Source organism: Penicillium samsonianum (assembly GCF_028829775.1).
Source record: "Penicillium samsonianum strain IBT 33392 chromosome Unknown utg000007l_segment0_segment0, whole genome shotgun sequence".
Classification (NCBI taxonomy): Eukaryota; Fungi; Ascomycota; class Eurotiomycetes; order Eurotiales; family Aspergillaceae; genus Penicillium; species Penicillium samsonianum.
Genome location: NW_026643265.1, coordinates 3,275,529 through 3,291,951, shown reverse-complemented (window position 1 = coordinate 3,291,951; position 16,423 = coordinate 3,275,529). Strand labels below are relative to the sequence as shown.

The window sequence follows — 16,423 nt, the reverse complement described above, 5'->3', positions numbered from 1 at the left end:
TGGTACGATATATAAGTCAAGGTGTGTGAGGTTGAGTCTTAAACTTCGATCAGTGGAGTTTGGAGACATCATTCGATAAATACATATGTCTTGGGATGTGGTGCATCTCCCAATATATATCCGCTTCTCAGGGTCCAACTATAAGTGGTATGGCTAGTACGGACTCTAGTTTTTAGAGAATATGAAAAGTCCCAATGAGAAGATATATTCATACACTACATGAAGAAACTGGAGTATCATTTGAACGAAAGAATGTTTGTCCATTGAAGTAACTCTAAAGCTAACAATATTCCGACAAAGTTCTATACCCGACCCAACCATATTCATCATGATTTTTTTTTACATGCATATCTCATCAAAGGCGCAGAGCATAATCACACATCAGGGCTGATATTTTCATCGCTTACCAGCCTGAGCAAAGATCTGCTGCCAAATATCGATCCACTGCTGATGTTTATATGACAATGGACGGTGGGGGTTGCGGAAAGTGTTCGAAAGGATTTCGCGCAGGCGGCTGTTCAGGATTTTCAATGCTAGCATAGACTTCCAATCCCGCACAGCGAATCGAATACGGTTTGCATCAATGGAGACGACACCAGAATACATCTATGTTGGAGGCGGTTAGCTTATTGCTGAAAGAGAGGAGAAGGATCACTGTCGTACCTTGAACTCAGCATCACCACACAGCAAAGCTATAGCAAAATCGTCCACTGCGCTGGTATCATGCGCGTTGAGGTTGCGGGCACGTGCCATGATGCTATAGTATGACAGCCACTTGACGGACGAGTCCGCCCTTTTGTTGACAGAGACGGCAGGTAGTGTGACTGTCTGGTTGTTGCCAACGTTGCGCCAGCCTTTGCCTTCGCGCGTCAGAAGCTTAGGGTAGAAACTCCAGGCGATGACCGAATTGATCACAATATCGTTGTTGCTGTTGATATCGAAATCTTCAGGGATGATGAAAAATTGGCGGTTTCGGCTGTTGGAGCGTGCACTGTGGGGTTGATTAGCAGTTGTCAGGTTGACATATGATGTTTGGAGGAAAAGATCTCTTACCGGTTGAGGGCCGCTTTCTGTGATGCATCTAGGGTCAGAAGGCCTGCGTCGGCAATTGACACTACCAATTGCATCTTGATATCCTCGATCGCCAGCAATGTCTGCGCGCTGAGGAAGTTCTTTCGGCAGAAAGAATACTCGTTGGACCCCGGTGTGCTTCTTGTGCGTCTCCAGCTGCAATAGGCGTTGTATACGGTCAAGAGATCCGAGTCACCTAGAATTTGTTAGTTATCAACTGTGGGAGATCGATATATTGGGACATACCTCTTCGGAAAGAAGCCCGCGCACCATCTCGTTGTGAGTTGGATCCGACTGTGTTCACAAATGGTGACTTGGAAGAAAGGATAGCAGCAATGCTGACAGTCGCATCCAAGCACCGGAAGAAGGCTCCGTGAATGATCATTTTGCCGAGGAAGACATCCAGCGGCAACTTGGCCAGCTGTGTTCCGAGAGATGTTAGGCTCTCGTTGCTCGTCAGGGCTTTAACTTCCTTCAATGAATCAATGGCGCGGCGAATGTTTTTAGATGACGGCGGGTCAAGAGCTTCGAGGAGTGTCTGCTCCACTTCTCCCAATTTGCAGATCTTCACACGAAGCACCAGATCCTGCAAAGAAAGGCGCAGCAATTCAGGGGTTTGCTGTTCAGAAAGCAACTTTTCATGACGGTGTTTAGTGAACAAGTGGAAGCAGATACCGTTTTGGACACGTCCGGCACGACCGCGACGCTGTTTGGCGTTCGCACGTGAGATGAATGACTCAACAAGACGGGATAATTGACGTCTTTCATCGAAGCGCATGATCTTCTCCTTTCCTGCGTCGACCACAGCCGTGATATCCGGGATGGTGATACCTGTTTCCGCAATGTTTGTGGCAATGACAATCTTTCTTGTGCCTTCCGGGGGTACGTTAAAGGCTTTTTCTTGGTCCTCACTGGCAATCGAAGAGTGAAGCGTATGCACAATCCAACCCTTCTGGAACATTGGCTCGGACAGGATCTCGTCGTTCAGGCGACGGATTTCCGCCAGACCAGGCATGAAGATCAAAATCGCCTTGCTGTAGTGAGTCATCTCAGGGGCCGTAGCAATCTTCAGAAGCAACCTCTTGATCAGGTCATAGTCTAGTCTGTATTCGTCGATGTTGATAACAGTCTCCTTGGTCTGTCTAGAGTACCCATCAAGACTGGCTTGGAGACCTCCTGTGGTGTCGGCATCCGTGGGTGGGTCATCCATATCATCATCGAGGACTGTGTGCTGGGCATCCTCCGACAAACGGTAGTTGGTCATCTCGACCGCATCCTCCAGATACTTCATTTCCACGGGGAAAGTTCGGCCTGGGATGTTCAAAACTGGCACCCCGCCGAGATAGTTCGAGAAACGTTGCGCATCAAGGGTGGCTGACATGAGGATGAGTTTTAGGTCAGGACGCTTCTGCATGAGTCGTCGGAGCACGATCAGAAGGAAGTCACTGTCGATAGTGCGCTCGTGAACTTCGTCAAGAACCACATGAGTGATATCTTGGAAGTCATCGGGCCGTTCGAGCATCCGTACAACCACTCCCGTGGTTCTATAAAGTATTAGTTGAGTGGCCACAACGGTAAAACCGAGATAGAAGTGTGAACTTACGCATAGATTAATGGCGTGGATTGAGTGAACTTGCTTTCCAATCGCACCGCAAATCCAATGAGAGATCTATTCGTGCCCACGTCATTCTTGCTCTCTCCAAGCTCTTCGCTGACACGTCGAGCAAGAGAGATTGCAGAGATACGGCGGGGCTCGGTCACATAGACCTTGCATGGTCGGCCTTGGATCATCTCATGCTCGAGAATGAATGACGGAATCTGTGTACTCTTTCCGCTACCTGTTTCACTGCAAATGATCAGAGCTCGGTGATCATCGAGCGTACTCAGGATCTCATCTTTGAACCCCCAGATTGGGAGGTTCATTCTACCCTGCATCATGCGGTGATAGGATGGCGTCGACGATTTAGCCATCCATGCTTCTTTCAAGCGGTCATCGATACCCGGGTAATTGTCACGCGTAGACCCCTTCATCGGGGTGCCCGGCTTGCTAGCAACGCCGTTCCTCTTCCGGAAGTTGTCAGATAGAACGACATCATCTTCGAAGGTACCTTGATTCTCTTGGATCAAACGCTTCAACTCCTTTACCGTACTTTTGTCAACTTCATCCTGTTGGGTCTTCTGCAGTGTTGCAAATTCAGTCCAGAGTTCCCTCCAAACCGCTGGCAAGCGCAGATAGGCCTTGCCCTCCTTGGAATTCTGGGGGAACAAGATGAACAAAGCCAGAGTTGACACGTACCCCTCAGCCTGCTGCGCATTCGGGGTTGCGAGGGCATCCATTGACACAAAGGTAGCCAAGGCATTCGACTTGTGTGTAATCGATTCCACTGCTAACGGGAATGGGGCTTCTTGGGGCTTCGACCATCGCACCTCGAGAGCTTTTCTGTTCGAGTGACTTGAAGAGGAAAAATCTTGGTAGACAACCACGCAAGATGAGTCTCTCGATTTGCAAGTCTCTTCCAAGACTCGCCGTGGGTTCAGACCTGTCGATTTCCCAAAGTCGCGGAAGGTGATTGAGGTCTGGGTCTCTGGAGCAGGAATACCTAAAATCGAGCCCGAATCCTCAGCTTCGCCTTGGAACAAATCCCCAAGGGCATCCTCCATTCCATCGATCGCAAGGAGGGCCGGGTCTAGCTCTTCGTTGATCTCGGGCTTTGGCTGATTTTCCGCATCGGTCGGAGACTTTTTCTTTCTGTCCACCGGGCGCCGAATAAACGAAGCATCCTTTCTGAGCTCGTCAAGCTTTTGCTCCCATATGTACTCTGCTTCTCGGCGTTCGAAAAGGACATCACGCTCAATCTTGGCAATCTTCCGCTGCACTTTAGAGGTTTCAGGGTCATCTGACAGATTGCCAGCACCGCCGCGACCTTTCCTGCCCTTTCCAGGGCGATCGAAGAGATCTGGATCCAGGCTATAAAGTTGAGTCTGCAGCTCCAGCCATTCGGGAACCATGATATCTGGGTCGACTGAGCTGTCCGAGTCGTATGAAATAGGAGGGGCCACCTTTGCTGCCTTCCAGTCAGCCTTTTTGCTTCCTTGCTTGCTTCGATTTTGGGATGAAACAGGAGTCGAAGTCCCTGAAGCTTTCGATTCTCGCAAGAGTCAGCATTATGTCCTAATGGAAAATTCAAGCCTGGAGAGGTTTACCTGTCATCCATGAGGTGACACTATCCGTGTCTTTCAGTTGGCGAGCATTTGTCTGTGTGTAAGACGGCAATTCATTCTTGTCACTGTGCGTAGCCAACCATTCAATCGCTTCATCAAGGTTCCACACAACATCCCGACCGGCACTGGTTGAGTTGCCAGCAAAATATTGCAAAACATGCTTCAGTGCATCCTCAACGCGGTTTGCTGGGAAGTCAAGTTTAAGCAGTGTTTCCTTCAAGGTCCAAAGCTTGTTGTATAAATCCTCCTCAGAGCCAGCCTGTTTCGAACTTGTGATCCGTCCACTTGCTATAAGATAGTCATGCTCTTCGGTACCGGCCAGTTCGAGAATACTGTCTTGAATATCTGTCGGTAACCATTCCAGAAGGCTCAATGTTACTGATTGTTGTCGGAAAACGCGGCGTTCGTTGTCAAGCTTGGTGGCCTGGCGAGCTGCGTCATTTTTACACTTGACAGCGTATTTATCAACCAGAATTTGGAGCTCCGCTTCTTCAAGATGTTTTTCCAGCTCCTCCGGTGTGTAGTCTTGTAACGATGAGGTTGTTTGTGGTGCGGCGGCATCTGTAGTGCGTACGGCAGTTCGTTCAGGTTGCGGCTCGTTTTCCGGCGTGGGTTTTGATTCTTCGGTGGCTGAAGAAGGTGTTGATATTGCCTCTGGTTTAGGCTTTGAGGGCATAGAGACCGTCGCAAAGCCTCGAGCCGGGTTGGAGGCGGGCTTCTTCTTTTTCTTGCTGCTAGGCGGCATTATGGCTGAATTATCAGCGGGCCCAGCGGGGATGTCTTCACACGCTGAAAGTCAGCGGTCAAAGACCAATCAATTTGGCCTGTGATATACTGTGGAATATGGTGCAAAATATTCCCAAAAAGGGTGTTGAAATGTGTAAAGAACGAAGAGTCGGCCATGACTGTTTAATGGCGGGATGTAATCCAGCTCCCCACACAAAACTCTTTATGACAGCATTCCTAGCCCACTTCACCAATTTCAACACTCTCTGAACCACCCCCTTCTCTCTCCATTCCCCCGTATTGACCGCTGATCATGGATGGAATTCCATGGGACCAGGTCAAGGCCGGGGATCTGGATGCCTTGCAGGTCGTTCTCCTCTCGAGTTCGACCTCGCGCAGGCTCCGGGCCCTGCAAGAACTCCGCGACAAGAATGGTAGCGTGATAATCCACGGCCTTATGACAAGCAGATTCGCTGACTATTCATTGTATAGGGTCTGAAATATCACCAGAAACCCATCACGATATACTAGAGTTGCTCTTCCGTACCTATCCTCTCTATGTCGATCGATCCTCCCGACAGGCGGTTCAACAATGCCTCCGCTCTCTCCTCCGCGGCCCCAATGCGACCGAAGAATTAAAATTCCTTACGCAAAAATTGGAAATCGAGGCATCTAGACCAGGTCTGGCTTCCTCCTTTGCCTTTGTTCTGTTGGAATGGTGCTGTATTTTGTTGCAGCAGGCCAGCGAGGATCAGAACACACCGTTGGCCACTGTGCTAGACTTGATTGCGGTGGATGCCAAGGCCCTGGAAAATTGTCTTTCCCACAATCCCAAGCCTGCAGTAAAGCAGTCAGCTCTCCGAGTAACAAGACGTGCTTTGCGCGCCGTATTTTCGTCTGAGACATTGGGTGCTGATGCCGTGCGGCAGTCTGTCAGCCGACTGACTGCAGACTCTAGCGCAGCGAACAAGAATGCGCCTCTTCTCGGTGTCGTATGTGGAGTCTGTGCGCGGCTAGCAGACAAGACTTCAATTATCGAAGAGTCGAAGAAAGAGATTTTGGCTTTCTACATCAAGGAGGTCGTGAGCTCAAAATCTGCAGTGCCCGCACATGTCGCCAATGGCATGTCTGACTTCTTTACTTCCTTCGTGACATACGAAGATGTCGCCACTGAATTGGTACCTCCTATGGAAAAGTCCATATTACGAGCACCGGAGGTGATTCTCAATGGCGTGATTCCTCCTCTCTGTGTCTCTTTGCCGGAAGAAATTGATCTCTCGGAATTGGTGCAAACACGCCTTTCCAAGCATCTTTTAACTAGCATGAAGTCAAATAACCCATCAATCCGGCAAGGAGCATCTGACTCTTTTGCATCCTTGCTCTCTCGATGCAGAACCGATCCCTTGGTCTTGAAGATCACGAGTGAAATCATTGCTCCTCTGAAGACCCAGAAGATTACTACTCCTGAGCACCGCCTGGCTTACGCCCAGGCTATTGGGGCTATTTCACCTTCGGCGGATGTCTCGAAAGAGATTGTTCAAGGATTCTGCCCTGTCTTTTCACGGGAGTCGAACGAAGCTGCTCTGGAAGAGGAGATCAAATCCTTCAGCAAACACCTTACTTACCTTGTTCAATCTAAGCTCAAGGTTAGCGATGATGTTATCAGCACTATCGTCAAGGGTGTATCCGATAAGCGAATTTCATTCCGAAAGATCTGGCAAGCAAGTGTGGGAGAAGTCCTATGGAAGTCTGATCTTGAGGTTTTGAAGTCTCCTGAAATCGAACCACTTGTCACCAAGTTCCTCGCTAAAATGAAGGATTTGTTCGGTGAGGTTGCTTCCAACCCGCTTCCCTCGGCCCAAAGCGGTGCTCTATCTTCGGCTTACCTCTTCCTCGCTCTGTTCCACCGAGTGTCCGATGTTCAAGGGTCTGCCAGCTCCGCCTGGGAGGAGAATGTAACGCAATCGATGACATTGAGCCCCAAACCTTCTTTCCTCCTCAACCCCAAGGCATACTCAAAGTTGAGTTCCAAAGAAGAGGTCCAGTGGCTTGTCAGGGCTCTGGCTGCTGTGGCCTCCGGATCCCAGTTTGCTAGCGCCGAAGACGCATCCAAAACGGCTTGGGCTCAGACCTTTATCTATGCGATCACCGGGCCTGCTATCCCCTCAAACATTCGCGAGAACGCCGCGGAAACATTGTCCAATGTCTATTTGACGGATGTGGCCTCTTTTGGGCGCATCGTCCTCAATGCACTGTGGGCCTGGATCTTTTCATTCCGGACCGCAGAGAAGGAATCAGCAGCCTTTTCTGCTGGACCAGAGAGCGAACGCCTGCTTCATATGGTCTTGAAGGCTCTCTGCCCAACCAAGGCTGTCAAAGAAACCTCTGGGATTTCATCCTCTGATCTGGAGGCTCTGCTCATTGAAATCCTGATTCTGGGTCGGCCTGAGTTGATTCCGAACACCTCTTGGATTGATTTGTGCTTGAGGACCGGCACGGACCCTGGAAACCTTGTGCGCGCACACCCTGAGACTTGCATTGAGCAGTTGGTTCGCGTAAACGCAGACCCTGTGCAGTCAGCGGTGCCGAATGTTAACCTCGCTGTCTGGACCGCTGGGGCTGAATTGGCATTTGTTGCTCCCGATGCAATGATCCCGCGTTTGGTCGATCAGATTAAATATGATCTGGACGGCACTCGCCTATCTAAGTTCACTGCCACTGATGCCGCCATTTCACGCACCCCCGAAGGAACCGCTTTCGTCGATGTGCTCAGCAGCAAGTCGAAGCAGCCTGCCTTTGATAAGAGCACTAAGGACTATGATACCCTGAAGTGGGAAGAAGAGCTCCGTGCGCAATTAGCCGAAAAGAAGGGCCAAAGCCAAAAGAAGCTTACGCCTGAGGAAAATTCCAAGGTCAAGGCCCAGCTTGCCAAGGAGGCCAAGATCCGTCAAGATGTTTTGGAAGAAGTCAAGCGGATCGAAAGAGGAGCGGGCCTTATCCGGGGCCTCGCAACGGGTCCCGCCAACGATGTCGAGGGGTGGATCAACGCTGCCGTCAGTTCTTTGTTATCGCTTGCACAGGCTGGTGCGGGTCTATTCGTCGGTGATGTTGTCTCCCGGGCATTCATCACTTGCGCCGATGAGGTGTCCACCCGCCTCGGTCCTCTGCGTTCTTTCGTCGGTATCGCAACACTGCGGGCCATCGGCAACACCAACCTCCCCGCCGATATGGAATTGGAGCCCCTCGGTGAACTCGTGACCAGAATCCTCTACCGATTGCGTTTCGCTTCTGAGCAGCGTCCTTTCGATGCCACATCTCTCGCTTACGTCCTCCCGCTTATCTCTCTGATTTTGACTCAGAACGGCATCGACGAAGCGAAGGGAGAAGAAGAAGGCACCCAAGTTCTCCTTGCTCTTGAGTTCCTGTCCTCCCACTCTGGCTCTTGTGAGTTTTTCCCCCTTGATAAACTAGTGTGAAACCAAATGCTAACGCTGTTATGTAGTCACCGACGCCCGTCTTCCTCGCGTCGAGGTTCTAAGTCAGCTTCTATCCGCCATGCAGAAATACACCCAACACTACAAGCTGGTCAAGGATACCTTGTTCGACTTCTGCCGATGCATCTCGCCGAACATCAACACCGAAGAGCTGAATACGCTCTTGCAGGGAACCATCGTCGCTGATGCCTCTGTCCGAACAACTGTGCTTCAGGTCATTGAGGCCGAGATCGATTTGACTGACCTCGATTTCTCGGAGCACATCTGGCTTGGCTGCCACGACCTGGTGGAGGAGAATGCCGAGATTGCAGACACGATCTGGGAAGACAATGCGCTGGAGGTGGATGACACCTCGTTCAGCAAGATCATGAAATACTTGGACTCCAAGGACTACCAGCTTAGAGGTGCTGCCGCTCGCGCTTTGGCACATGCCATTGAGTTTGATAAGAGCAAGTTTGCGGGCATTCTGTCCGAACTGCAATCCAAATATGTGGAAGAAATCAAACCCAAGGCACCCGAAAAGGATGCCTACGGAATGCCCAAGAAAATAGACAATGCAGATCACTGGGAGGCTCGCAGTGGTATTGCGCTGGCTTTCAATGCCATGACGAATGGATTCGATGGTGACGAGAGTGTCTCCTTTTTGCGATTCCTGATAGAGAAGGGTCCCTTGCTCGATCCAAACTCCCGGGTCCGTGGCCAGATGACAGAAAGTGGTAAATCCATTATCATTTTGCGAGGAGAGTCAAAGGTTGAGGAGATGATGAATTTGCTCCAAACAACCCTGGAAACCTCGGATAAAGACACAAAGACCTCTGATCTGCTGAACGAGGCTATCATCGTGTTATATGGATCTGTGGCCACACATCTCAAGGCGGATGATCCTCGCTTGCAAACTGTTATCAGTGAACTGCTCGTGGCCCTCGATACCCCTTCAGAGTCTGTGCAGCACGCTGTGTCCGAATGTCTGCCACCGTTAATCAGATCGTCTGGTTCCAAGACGGCAGAGTATGTGGAAAACCTACTCTACCGACTTTTCAATGCCCCTGACTATCCTCGCCAACGCGGTGCTGCTTACGGCCTTGCTGCAGTCGTGTGTGGCAGGGGTGTCGCAACCTTGCGGGAGTACCGAATTATGAGCCAACTCAAGGAGGCCGCCGAGAACAAAAGAGAAAAGGATCACCGACGGGGTGCTTTGTTAGCTTATGAGCTTTTCGCCCTAGTTCTGGGGCGGACCTTTGAGCCTTATGTGATTCATCTCGTACCCCAACTTCTGGGAGGATTTGGTGATACAAGCATTAGCGTCCGCGATACTTGTCTAGAGGCTTCAAGGGCTTGCTTCCAGAACCTCAGCTCTTACGGTGTTAAGGAGATTCTTCCTACCCTGCTCGACGGCTTGGATGATACGCAATGGCGTAGTCAGAAGGGTGCTTGCGATCTGCTTGGAGCCATGGCCTACTTGGACCCGCAGCAGCTTGCAGCCAGTTTGCCTGATATTATTCCGCCTTTGACAATTGTGCTCAATGACACTCACAAGGAAGTCCGTAGCGCAGCGAACCGCAGTCTTCAGCGCTTCGGCGAGGTCATTAGCAACCCCGAAGTGAAGAGCTTGGTTGGCGTACTTCTGAAGGCTTTGAGTGATCCAACGAAGCACACAGATGAGGCGCTGGATTCCTTGATCAAGGTCTCTTTCGCACACTACCTCGATGCCCCTTCCCTCGCCCTTGTTGTGCGCATTCTCGAGCGTGGTCTTAGTGACCGATCTAATACTAAGCGGAAGTCAGCACAGATCATTGGCAGCTTGGCCCATCTCACAGAGCGCAAGGATCTTATCTCGCACTTGCCTATCATTGTGGCCGGTCTCAACTTGGCCATTGTTGATCCAGTTCCCACAACCCGTGCTACTGCCTCCAAGGCCCTTGGTTCACTCATCGAGAAACTCGGAGAGGACGCTCTGCCAGAGCTCATTCCCAACCTTATGGCTACTCTCAAATCCGATACTGGTGCTGGTGACAGACTTGGATCTGCTCAAGCTCTTTCGGAGGTCCTTGCAGGCCTTGGTACGACTAGACTCGAGGAGACACTGCCAACTATTCTCCAGAACGTTTCCAGTGCCAAGCCTGCTGTTCGTGAAGGCTTCATGACCCTCTTCATCTTCTTGCCTGCTTGCTTCGGTAACAGCTTCGCGAACTACCTCAGCAAGATCATCCCCCCTATTCTTGCTGGTCTGGCCGATGATATTGAGGCTATTCGCGAGACCGCTCTCCGGGCCGGTCGTCTGCTTGTCAAGAACTTCGCCCACAAGGCCATTGATCTCTTGCTTCCCGAGTTGGAGCGTGGTCTTGCGGACGACAGCTACCGCATCCGTTTGAGTTCCGTCGAGCTTGTCGGCGATCTCCTCTTCAGTCTTACTGGTATCTCTGGCAAGAATGAGGGAGACGAAGAAGAGGAGGAAGCCACTCAAGCTGGCCAATCCTTGTTGGAGGTTCTCGGAGCCGAGCGCAGGGACAAGGTTCTTTCGGCTCTGTACATCTGTCGCTGCGATACCTCAGGCCAGGTCAAGAGTGCGGCCTTGGGTGTCTGGAAGGCGCTTGTCGCCTCCCCGAGGACGCTCAAGGACATGGTTCCCACGCTGTCTCAGCTCATTATTCGCCGCCTCGGGTCCAGCAACATGGAGCAGAAGGTCATTGCCAGCAACGCTCTTGGAGACCTTATCAAGAAGGCTGGAGAGTCTGTTCTCAACACCTTGCTGCCCTTGCTTCAAGATGGTCTTCAGGCTTCGCCTGATGTGGAGGTCAAGCAAGGTATCTGTATTGCTCTCCGCGAGCTCATCAACGCCGCTTCCCCCGATGCGCTGGAAGACTTTGAGGATATTCTCATCGCCACCGTGCGCGTGGCTCTAGTCGACAACGACGATGATGTGCGAGAAGCTGCTGCCGAGGCCTTCGATTCACTGCAGCAGATCATGGGCAAGCGGGTCGTGGACCAGGTCCTGCCTTACCTTCTTCACTTGTTGAGAAACGACGAGGATGCCGAGCAGGCGTTGTCGGCTCTTTTGACGCTTCTCACGGAGCAGACTCGCGCCAATATTATTCTTCCCAATCTCATTCCCACATTGCTCACGCCGCCAATTACTGCTTTCAACGCCAGAGCCCTGGCATCTCTGGCCGAAGTTGCTGGCTCTGCTATGACAAGGAGACTGCCAACCATCCTCAACTCCCTTATGGACGGCATTATTGAGACTACCGACGAGGAGCTTCGAACAGAGCTCAGCACTGCCTTCGACACCGTTCTGGTGTCTGTAGACGAGTACGATGGCCTGAGTGCCGGCATGAATGTGATGGTCACTCTTGTCAAACACGACGATCATCGTCGTCGTGCTGCTGCGGCGCTCCATCTGACCAAGTTCTTCGCCGAAGCCGAGCTCGACTTCTCGAGGTACTACCAGGACTTGATCCGCGCCTTGCTGATTTCGTTCGATGACCCAGACAAGGATGTCGTCAAGTCGGCATGGACTGCCCTCACTGGTCTCATGTCTCACATGCGCAAGGAAGAGATGGAGAGCTTGGCTATTCCCACCCGCCAGATTCTGCGACAGGTGGGCGTGGCTGGCGCGGATCTGCCCGGCTTCAGTCTGCCCAAGGGCATCATGGCTATATTGCCGATCTTCTTGCAAGGTCTTCTCAACGGTACTACCGATCAGCGTACCCAGTCCGCTCTTGCAATGTCGGATATCATTGACCGGACTCGTGCCGAGTCATTGAAGCCTTTCGTCACTCAGATCACCGGCCCGCTCATTCGTGTTGTGTCAGAACGTTCAGTCGATATCAAGTGTAAGTCATGCAAAACCTTTACGTGGTATCTGTTCACTGATTTATTTTGCCAGGCGCTATCTTCTATACTCTTAACAAGCTGCTGGAGAAGATCCCGTTGGCCGTCAAGCCGTTCTTGCCTCAGCTCCAGCGTACATTCGCCCGTGGTCTGGCCGACACCACAAGCGAGACTCTGCGCAACCGGGCTGCCAAGGGTCTTGGTATCTTGATTACGCTGACCCCCAGAGTTGATCCTCTTATTGCTGGTAAGTCTCGGGAAGTTTTATACATGGGATGTAGCTCATCGCTAACTTTTATCTCTAGAACTTATTGCTGGATCGAAGACCACCGACATTGGCGTGAAGAACGCCATGATGAAGGCTCTCCAGGAGGTGGTTGGTAAGGCTGGCGCCAACATGAGCGAGGCATCCCGGCAAGCGATCCTTGCTCTGATTGATGATGACGCTAGCGACCAGACCGGTAAGATCATTATTAACGATTCCTGTGTTTCACGTTCTAACATGCTCACAGATTCCGTTTCCATTACCAACGCCCGTCTGCTCGGTGCTCTCGTGAAGGTCCTCCCTGCCACAAGCTCTGTTCCTCTCATCAAGTATGCATATTCGTTCTCGTGGTTTGACTCTGCTGGATGCTAATATACTTCCTCGTAGGAACCGTATCCTTACTGGCTCCCTTTCTCATGCAGCGGTCCTCGGACTCAATGCTCTTTTGGCTGAATGCGCGGAGGTTTTGACGGAACACTTCTCTGTGGAGCTGCCCACCGTCATCTGCCAAGGTCTTGCAAACAAGGATGTAAGTGGAATGCTATACCACCCATTATTACTCCAAACTAATTCAAAAACAGCCCTTCGTCTCCGACAACAGCGCTCTTGCCGCAGGTAAATACCTCTTGTCCAACGATGGTGATCATGCTTTCGAGTCAAGCAAGGTCATATTCGAGGCCTTGGCATCTGCCATCCAGGTCGGCAACCCGGTCGACACCCGGCGGTTAAGCTTGGTAGTCATCCGGACTGTCAGCCGTCTTCACCCCGAACTGGCCCGTCCTCATCTGGCTCTGCTCGCACCGCCCATCTTCGCTAGTGTCCGTGATCTGGTGATTCCCGTCAAGCTGGCCGCGGAAGCAGCATTCTTGTCTATCTTCTCCGTTGTCGAGTCTGACAGCGAGGTGTTTGATAAGTATATGGCCGGCCCGGGTGCATCTCTCCCACCAGGCCCCAAGCGCAGCATGTCTGATTACTTCAAGCGCATTGCTGTTCGTTTGGCTAACCAGGCGCGTGAGCGTCGGGAGGCTGAAGGTGGTGAGGGTGGCTTGGGACTGTCGAATGACGAGCTAGATGATGAGAAGGAATTGTGGAGCATTGGCAAGGTTGATCTTGGAGAGGCCTTTGGCGATGAGTGATGATCCGTTTGCGCATCCAAGGAGCATCTAGATGTTTATAGATATACCCTTGGGTTTTTGTTTGTTTTAGTCGTACAAAAGTTATGCATATGTATGTTTTTGTATATTTTATATTGCGTCGTTCTATATCAATGGGCGGCCATCTACTGGACTCTATAGTTACTGCAGATCACTCTTTCCTAAATGGGAATAGCGGATCATGTGACACTGCTTGTATTTGATATCACGTGATAGTATTCATTTTTTTTGGCCATCTACAACGAAAGCCATGGCACACGGCGAAAGAGAAAAAAGAAGAAAGCCCAAACTGCAATCCTCTTATTCCCCCAGCATCTTCAATCCAAATTTTCCCAGTGTAAGTACTCTTGGCTTCCCCGGACTGCAAGATCTTCAAGTTCCATCTTCCCGATTCGGACTAGCGCTAGGGCATACACCCTGGAGCACTCCGCCTGTTGTGGAAGGAGCACTCGCTTAGCCCTCGGCTGACCTAATCTGGCCCGCAGTGCCCTCTCAAACTCTCACCGTCGGGATTTCTCAGTGCCACGAACATCATCCGCCAACGACCGTCGATACGCCGACATCAAGATGTGAGTTCTATCTCCAAGCTGTTATTGAACTTCTCGAATGCACTCCCGTGTGCTGTGGAAATTCATGTCCAACACCCAACTCGTGCACCCGATATTTTCGTTATAGTGGAGGAACAACTTCGTGATGTGTGTGCTATGATGCTGACCGGGTCTTTCACCATCACAGGGTCAACCTTACCACCCAGAAGCGCCTCGCCGCCTCCGTGGTCGGCTGCGGCAAGCGCAAGATTTGGCTCGACCCCAATGAGATGAACGAGATCTCCAACGCCAACTCTCGCCAGACCGTCCGCAAGCTCGTCAGCGATGGCCTCATCATCCGCAAGCCCGTCACCATGCACTCCCGTGCCAGCGCCCGTGAGCTCAACGAGGCCCGCCGCAACGGCCGTCACCGCGGTCTGGGTAAGCGCAAGGGTACCAAGGATGCCCGTATGCCCAGGTATGCACACCACCACCAACGTTTTTTGTCTCCTTCCGGCCTGTCTCGGACGCGCCCGGCGGAACTGGAATCCGGACACAGTTGCTGATGTCGCTTTTCTCTGTTTAGCCAAGTCCTCTGGATGCGCCGCATGCGTGTTCTCCGTCGTCTGCTCGTCCGCTACCGCGCCGCCGGCAAGATCGACAAGCACCTCTACCACGAGCTCTACCACCTGAGCAAGGGTAACACCTTCAAGCACAAGCGTGCCCTCGTCGAGCACGTAAGTTACAACCCCGATCAACCCCACGGATGACGATCGAATATGGAACATGAACTCCATGACGATTATTCCATGAAACACGCAAAACAGAACACACCCAGGCTGACTTGTTCTCTTTTTCACCGCTACAGATCCAGAAGGCCAAGGCTGAGCGTGCACGCGACCGTGTCCTCAAGGAGGAGATGGATGCTAAGCGTGCCAAGAACAAGGCTCTCCGTGAGCGCCGGTTGGAGCGCAAGGACGCCAAGCGCGACGCTCTGGTCAACGAGGAGTAAATCTGATACAAAAATTCAATTACCCTTCCGTTGTTTGACGCTTTTCTTGCAATTCGGCGGTCCGGAGGTTGGAAACGGTTAACTTCTGGGTTGGATTCGGGATTCTAGGCTGTTCCCGATATCGAACTCAGGTCGGCCTTCGGCGTCTTCCTATTAGTCTAGATTCTGTTACGACTTTCTCTCCTTCCCTTTGTTTTCTCTGATAGCATGGGGTTCGTGGCCTTATTGGATCTTTTCGGAAAATATGGGGTATGGGAAATAGGAAGATGCGATGATGATGTGATACTCAAGCTATTCTTGTTAAAATGTAACGAGAAAGCAAAAGGAAATCTTTTTTTACTTCACCAAAAAAACAAAACAAAAACCGCACCCTCGTTCCCCGTCCATATCTACTGCGCCTTTGTGGTATAAACCTGATATGCGGAGAAGCAGATCGTGTCTGTTCCCTCTAGAAGCCAGTGGATACCATTGCCCTCGGTGGTCTTACTCGTATATCCCCTATGCTCCCAGTTTTGCTACTCAGTAGTGATCACCAGATGTGTTCTTGTCGTTCGGAGTGTACTGCATGGATGTCCATTTCATGCTTTATGCATATTTCATCTCCATGATTCCCATGATCCTGTCCCCTTGGCAACTGCAGCCTCGTGGATCACAGACCGCCAACGTAATTTATGGGTCTTGTGGCTACGCCACTGCTATTCTGGGGATTTGATCTAAAATGGCCTACCCACTCACTTCTAGACTTAACAGCCCACTCAACCCACAATATTGACATGGATACTACTAGAAAAGGAAGGCCTGGCTTTCTTAGCCTGTTTTGAAATGCCTGCTAGACCAATTAAATCAAAGATCTAACCAGATTTGCGTTGATATATCATTACCGCTGAATATATATCTGCATCGCATAACCCCATAATCTTCCGAGTATGAAAATCCATGATTAGTAGCCAAATATCAGCGCAGAACGAAAGTACAGGATAATATAATAACTCGAAAGTAGCATTAGCGTTCAACTAATTCTGAAATATATCAATGACCGCAATAGACAACAATTATGCCTCAAGCGTGGTGTCATCCGAATCCCAGGAACGCGACCCATTTCTAACCAACCTCTAGAAGAA

The 16,423-nt window shown here is 51.0% G+C and overlaps 2 protein-coding genes across 2 annotated transcripts; one reads left to right on the top strand and one right to left on the bottom strand.

The window, feature by feature from the left end:
- Positions 1-396: 396 nt before the first annotated feature.
- On the bottom strand, positions 397-5,038 carry N7471_012109 (putative ATP dependent RNA helicase; the record flags this gene model as incomplete). Its single annotated transcript, XM_057284828.1, has 6 exons — positions 397-606; positions 664-991; positions 1,054-1,267; positions 1,318-2,615; positions 2,675-4,220; positions 4,276-5,038. The coding sequence occupies 6 exons, from the start codon at positions 5,036-5,038 to the stop codon at positions 397-399; spliced, it is 4,359 nt and encodes a 1,452-aa protein (XP_057131094.1).
- A 243-nt stretch (positions 5,039-5,281) lies between these two features.
- N7471_012108 (putative translational activator) lies at positions 5,282-15,709 on the top strand. Its single transcript, XM_057284827.1, has 12 exons — positions 5,282-5,453; positions 5,512-8,463; positions 8,522-12,346; positions 12,400-12,591; positions 12,650-12,805; positions 12,857-12,938; positions 12,997-13,138; positions 13,191-13,741; positions 14,249-14,332; positions 14,499-14,768; positions 14,877-15,027; positions 15,159-15,709. Exons 1-12 carry the CDS (start codon positions 5,333-5,335, stop codon positions 15,300-15,302), a joined length of 8,670 nt encoding a protein of 2,889 aa, XP_057131093.1. The 5' UTR covers positions 5,282-5,332; the 3' UTR covers positions 15,303-15,709.
- The last annotated feature ends 714 nt before the right edge of the window (positions 15,710-16,423 follow it).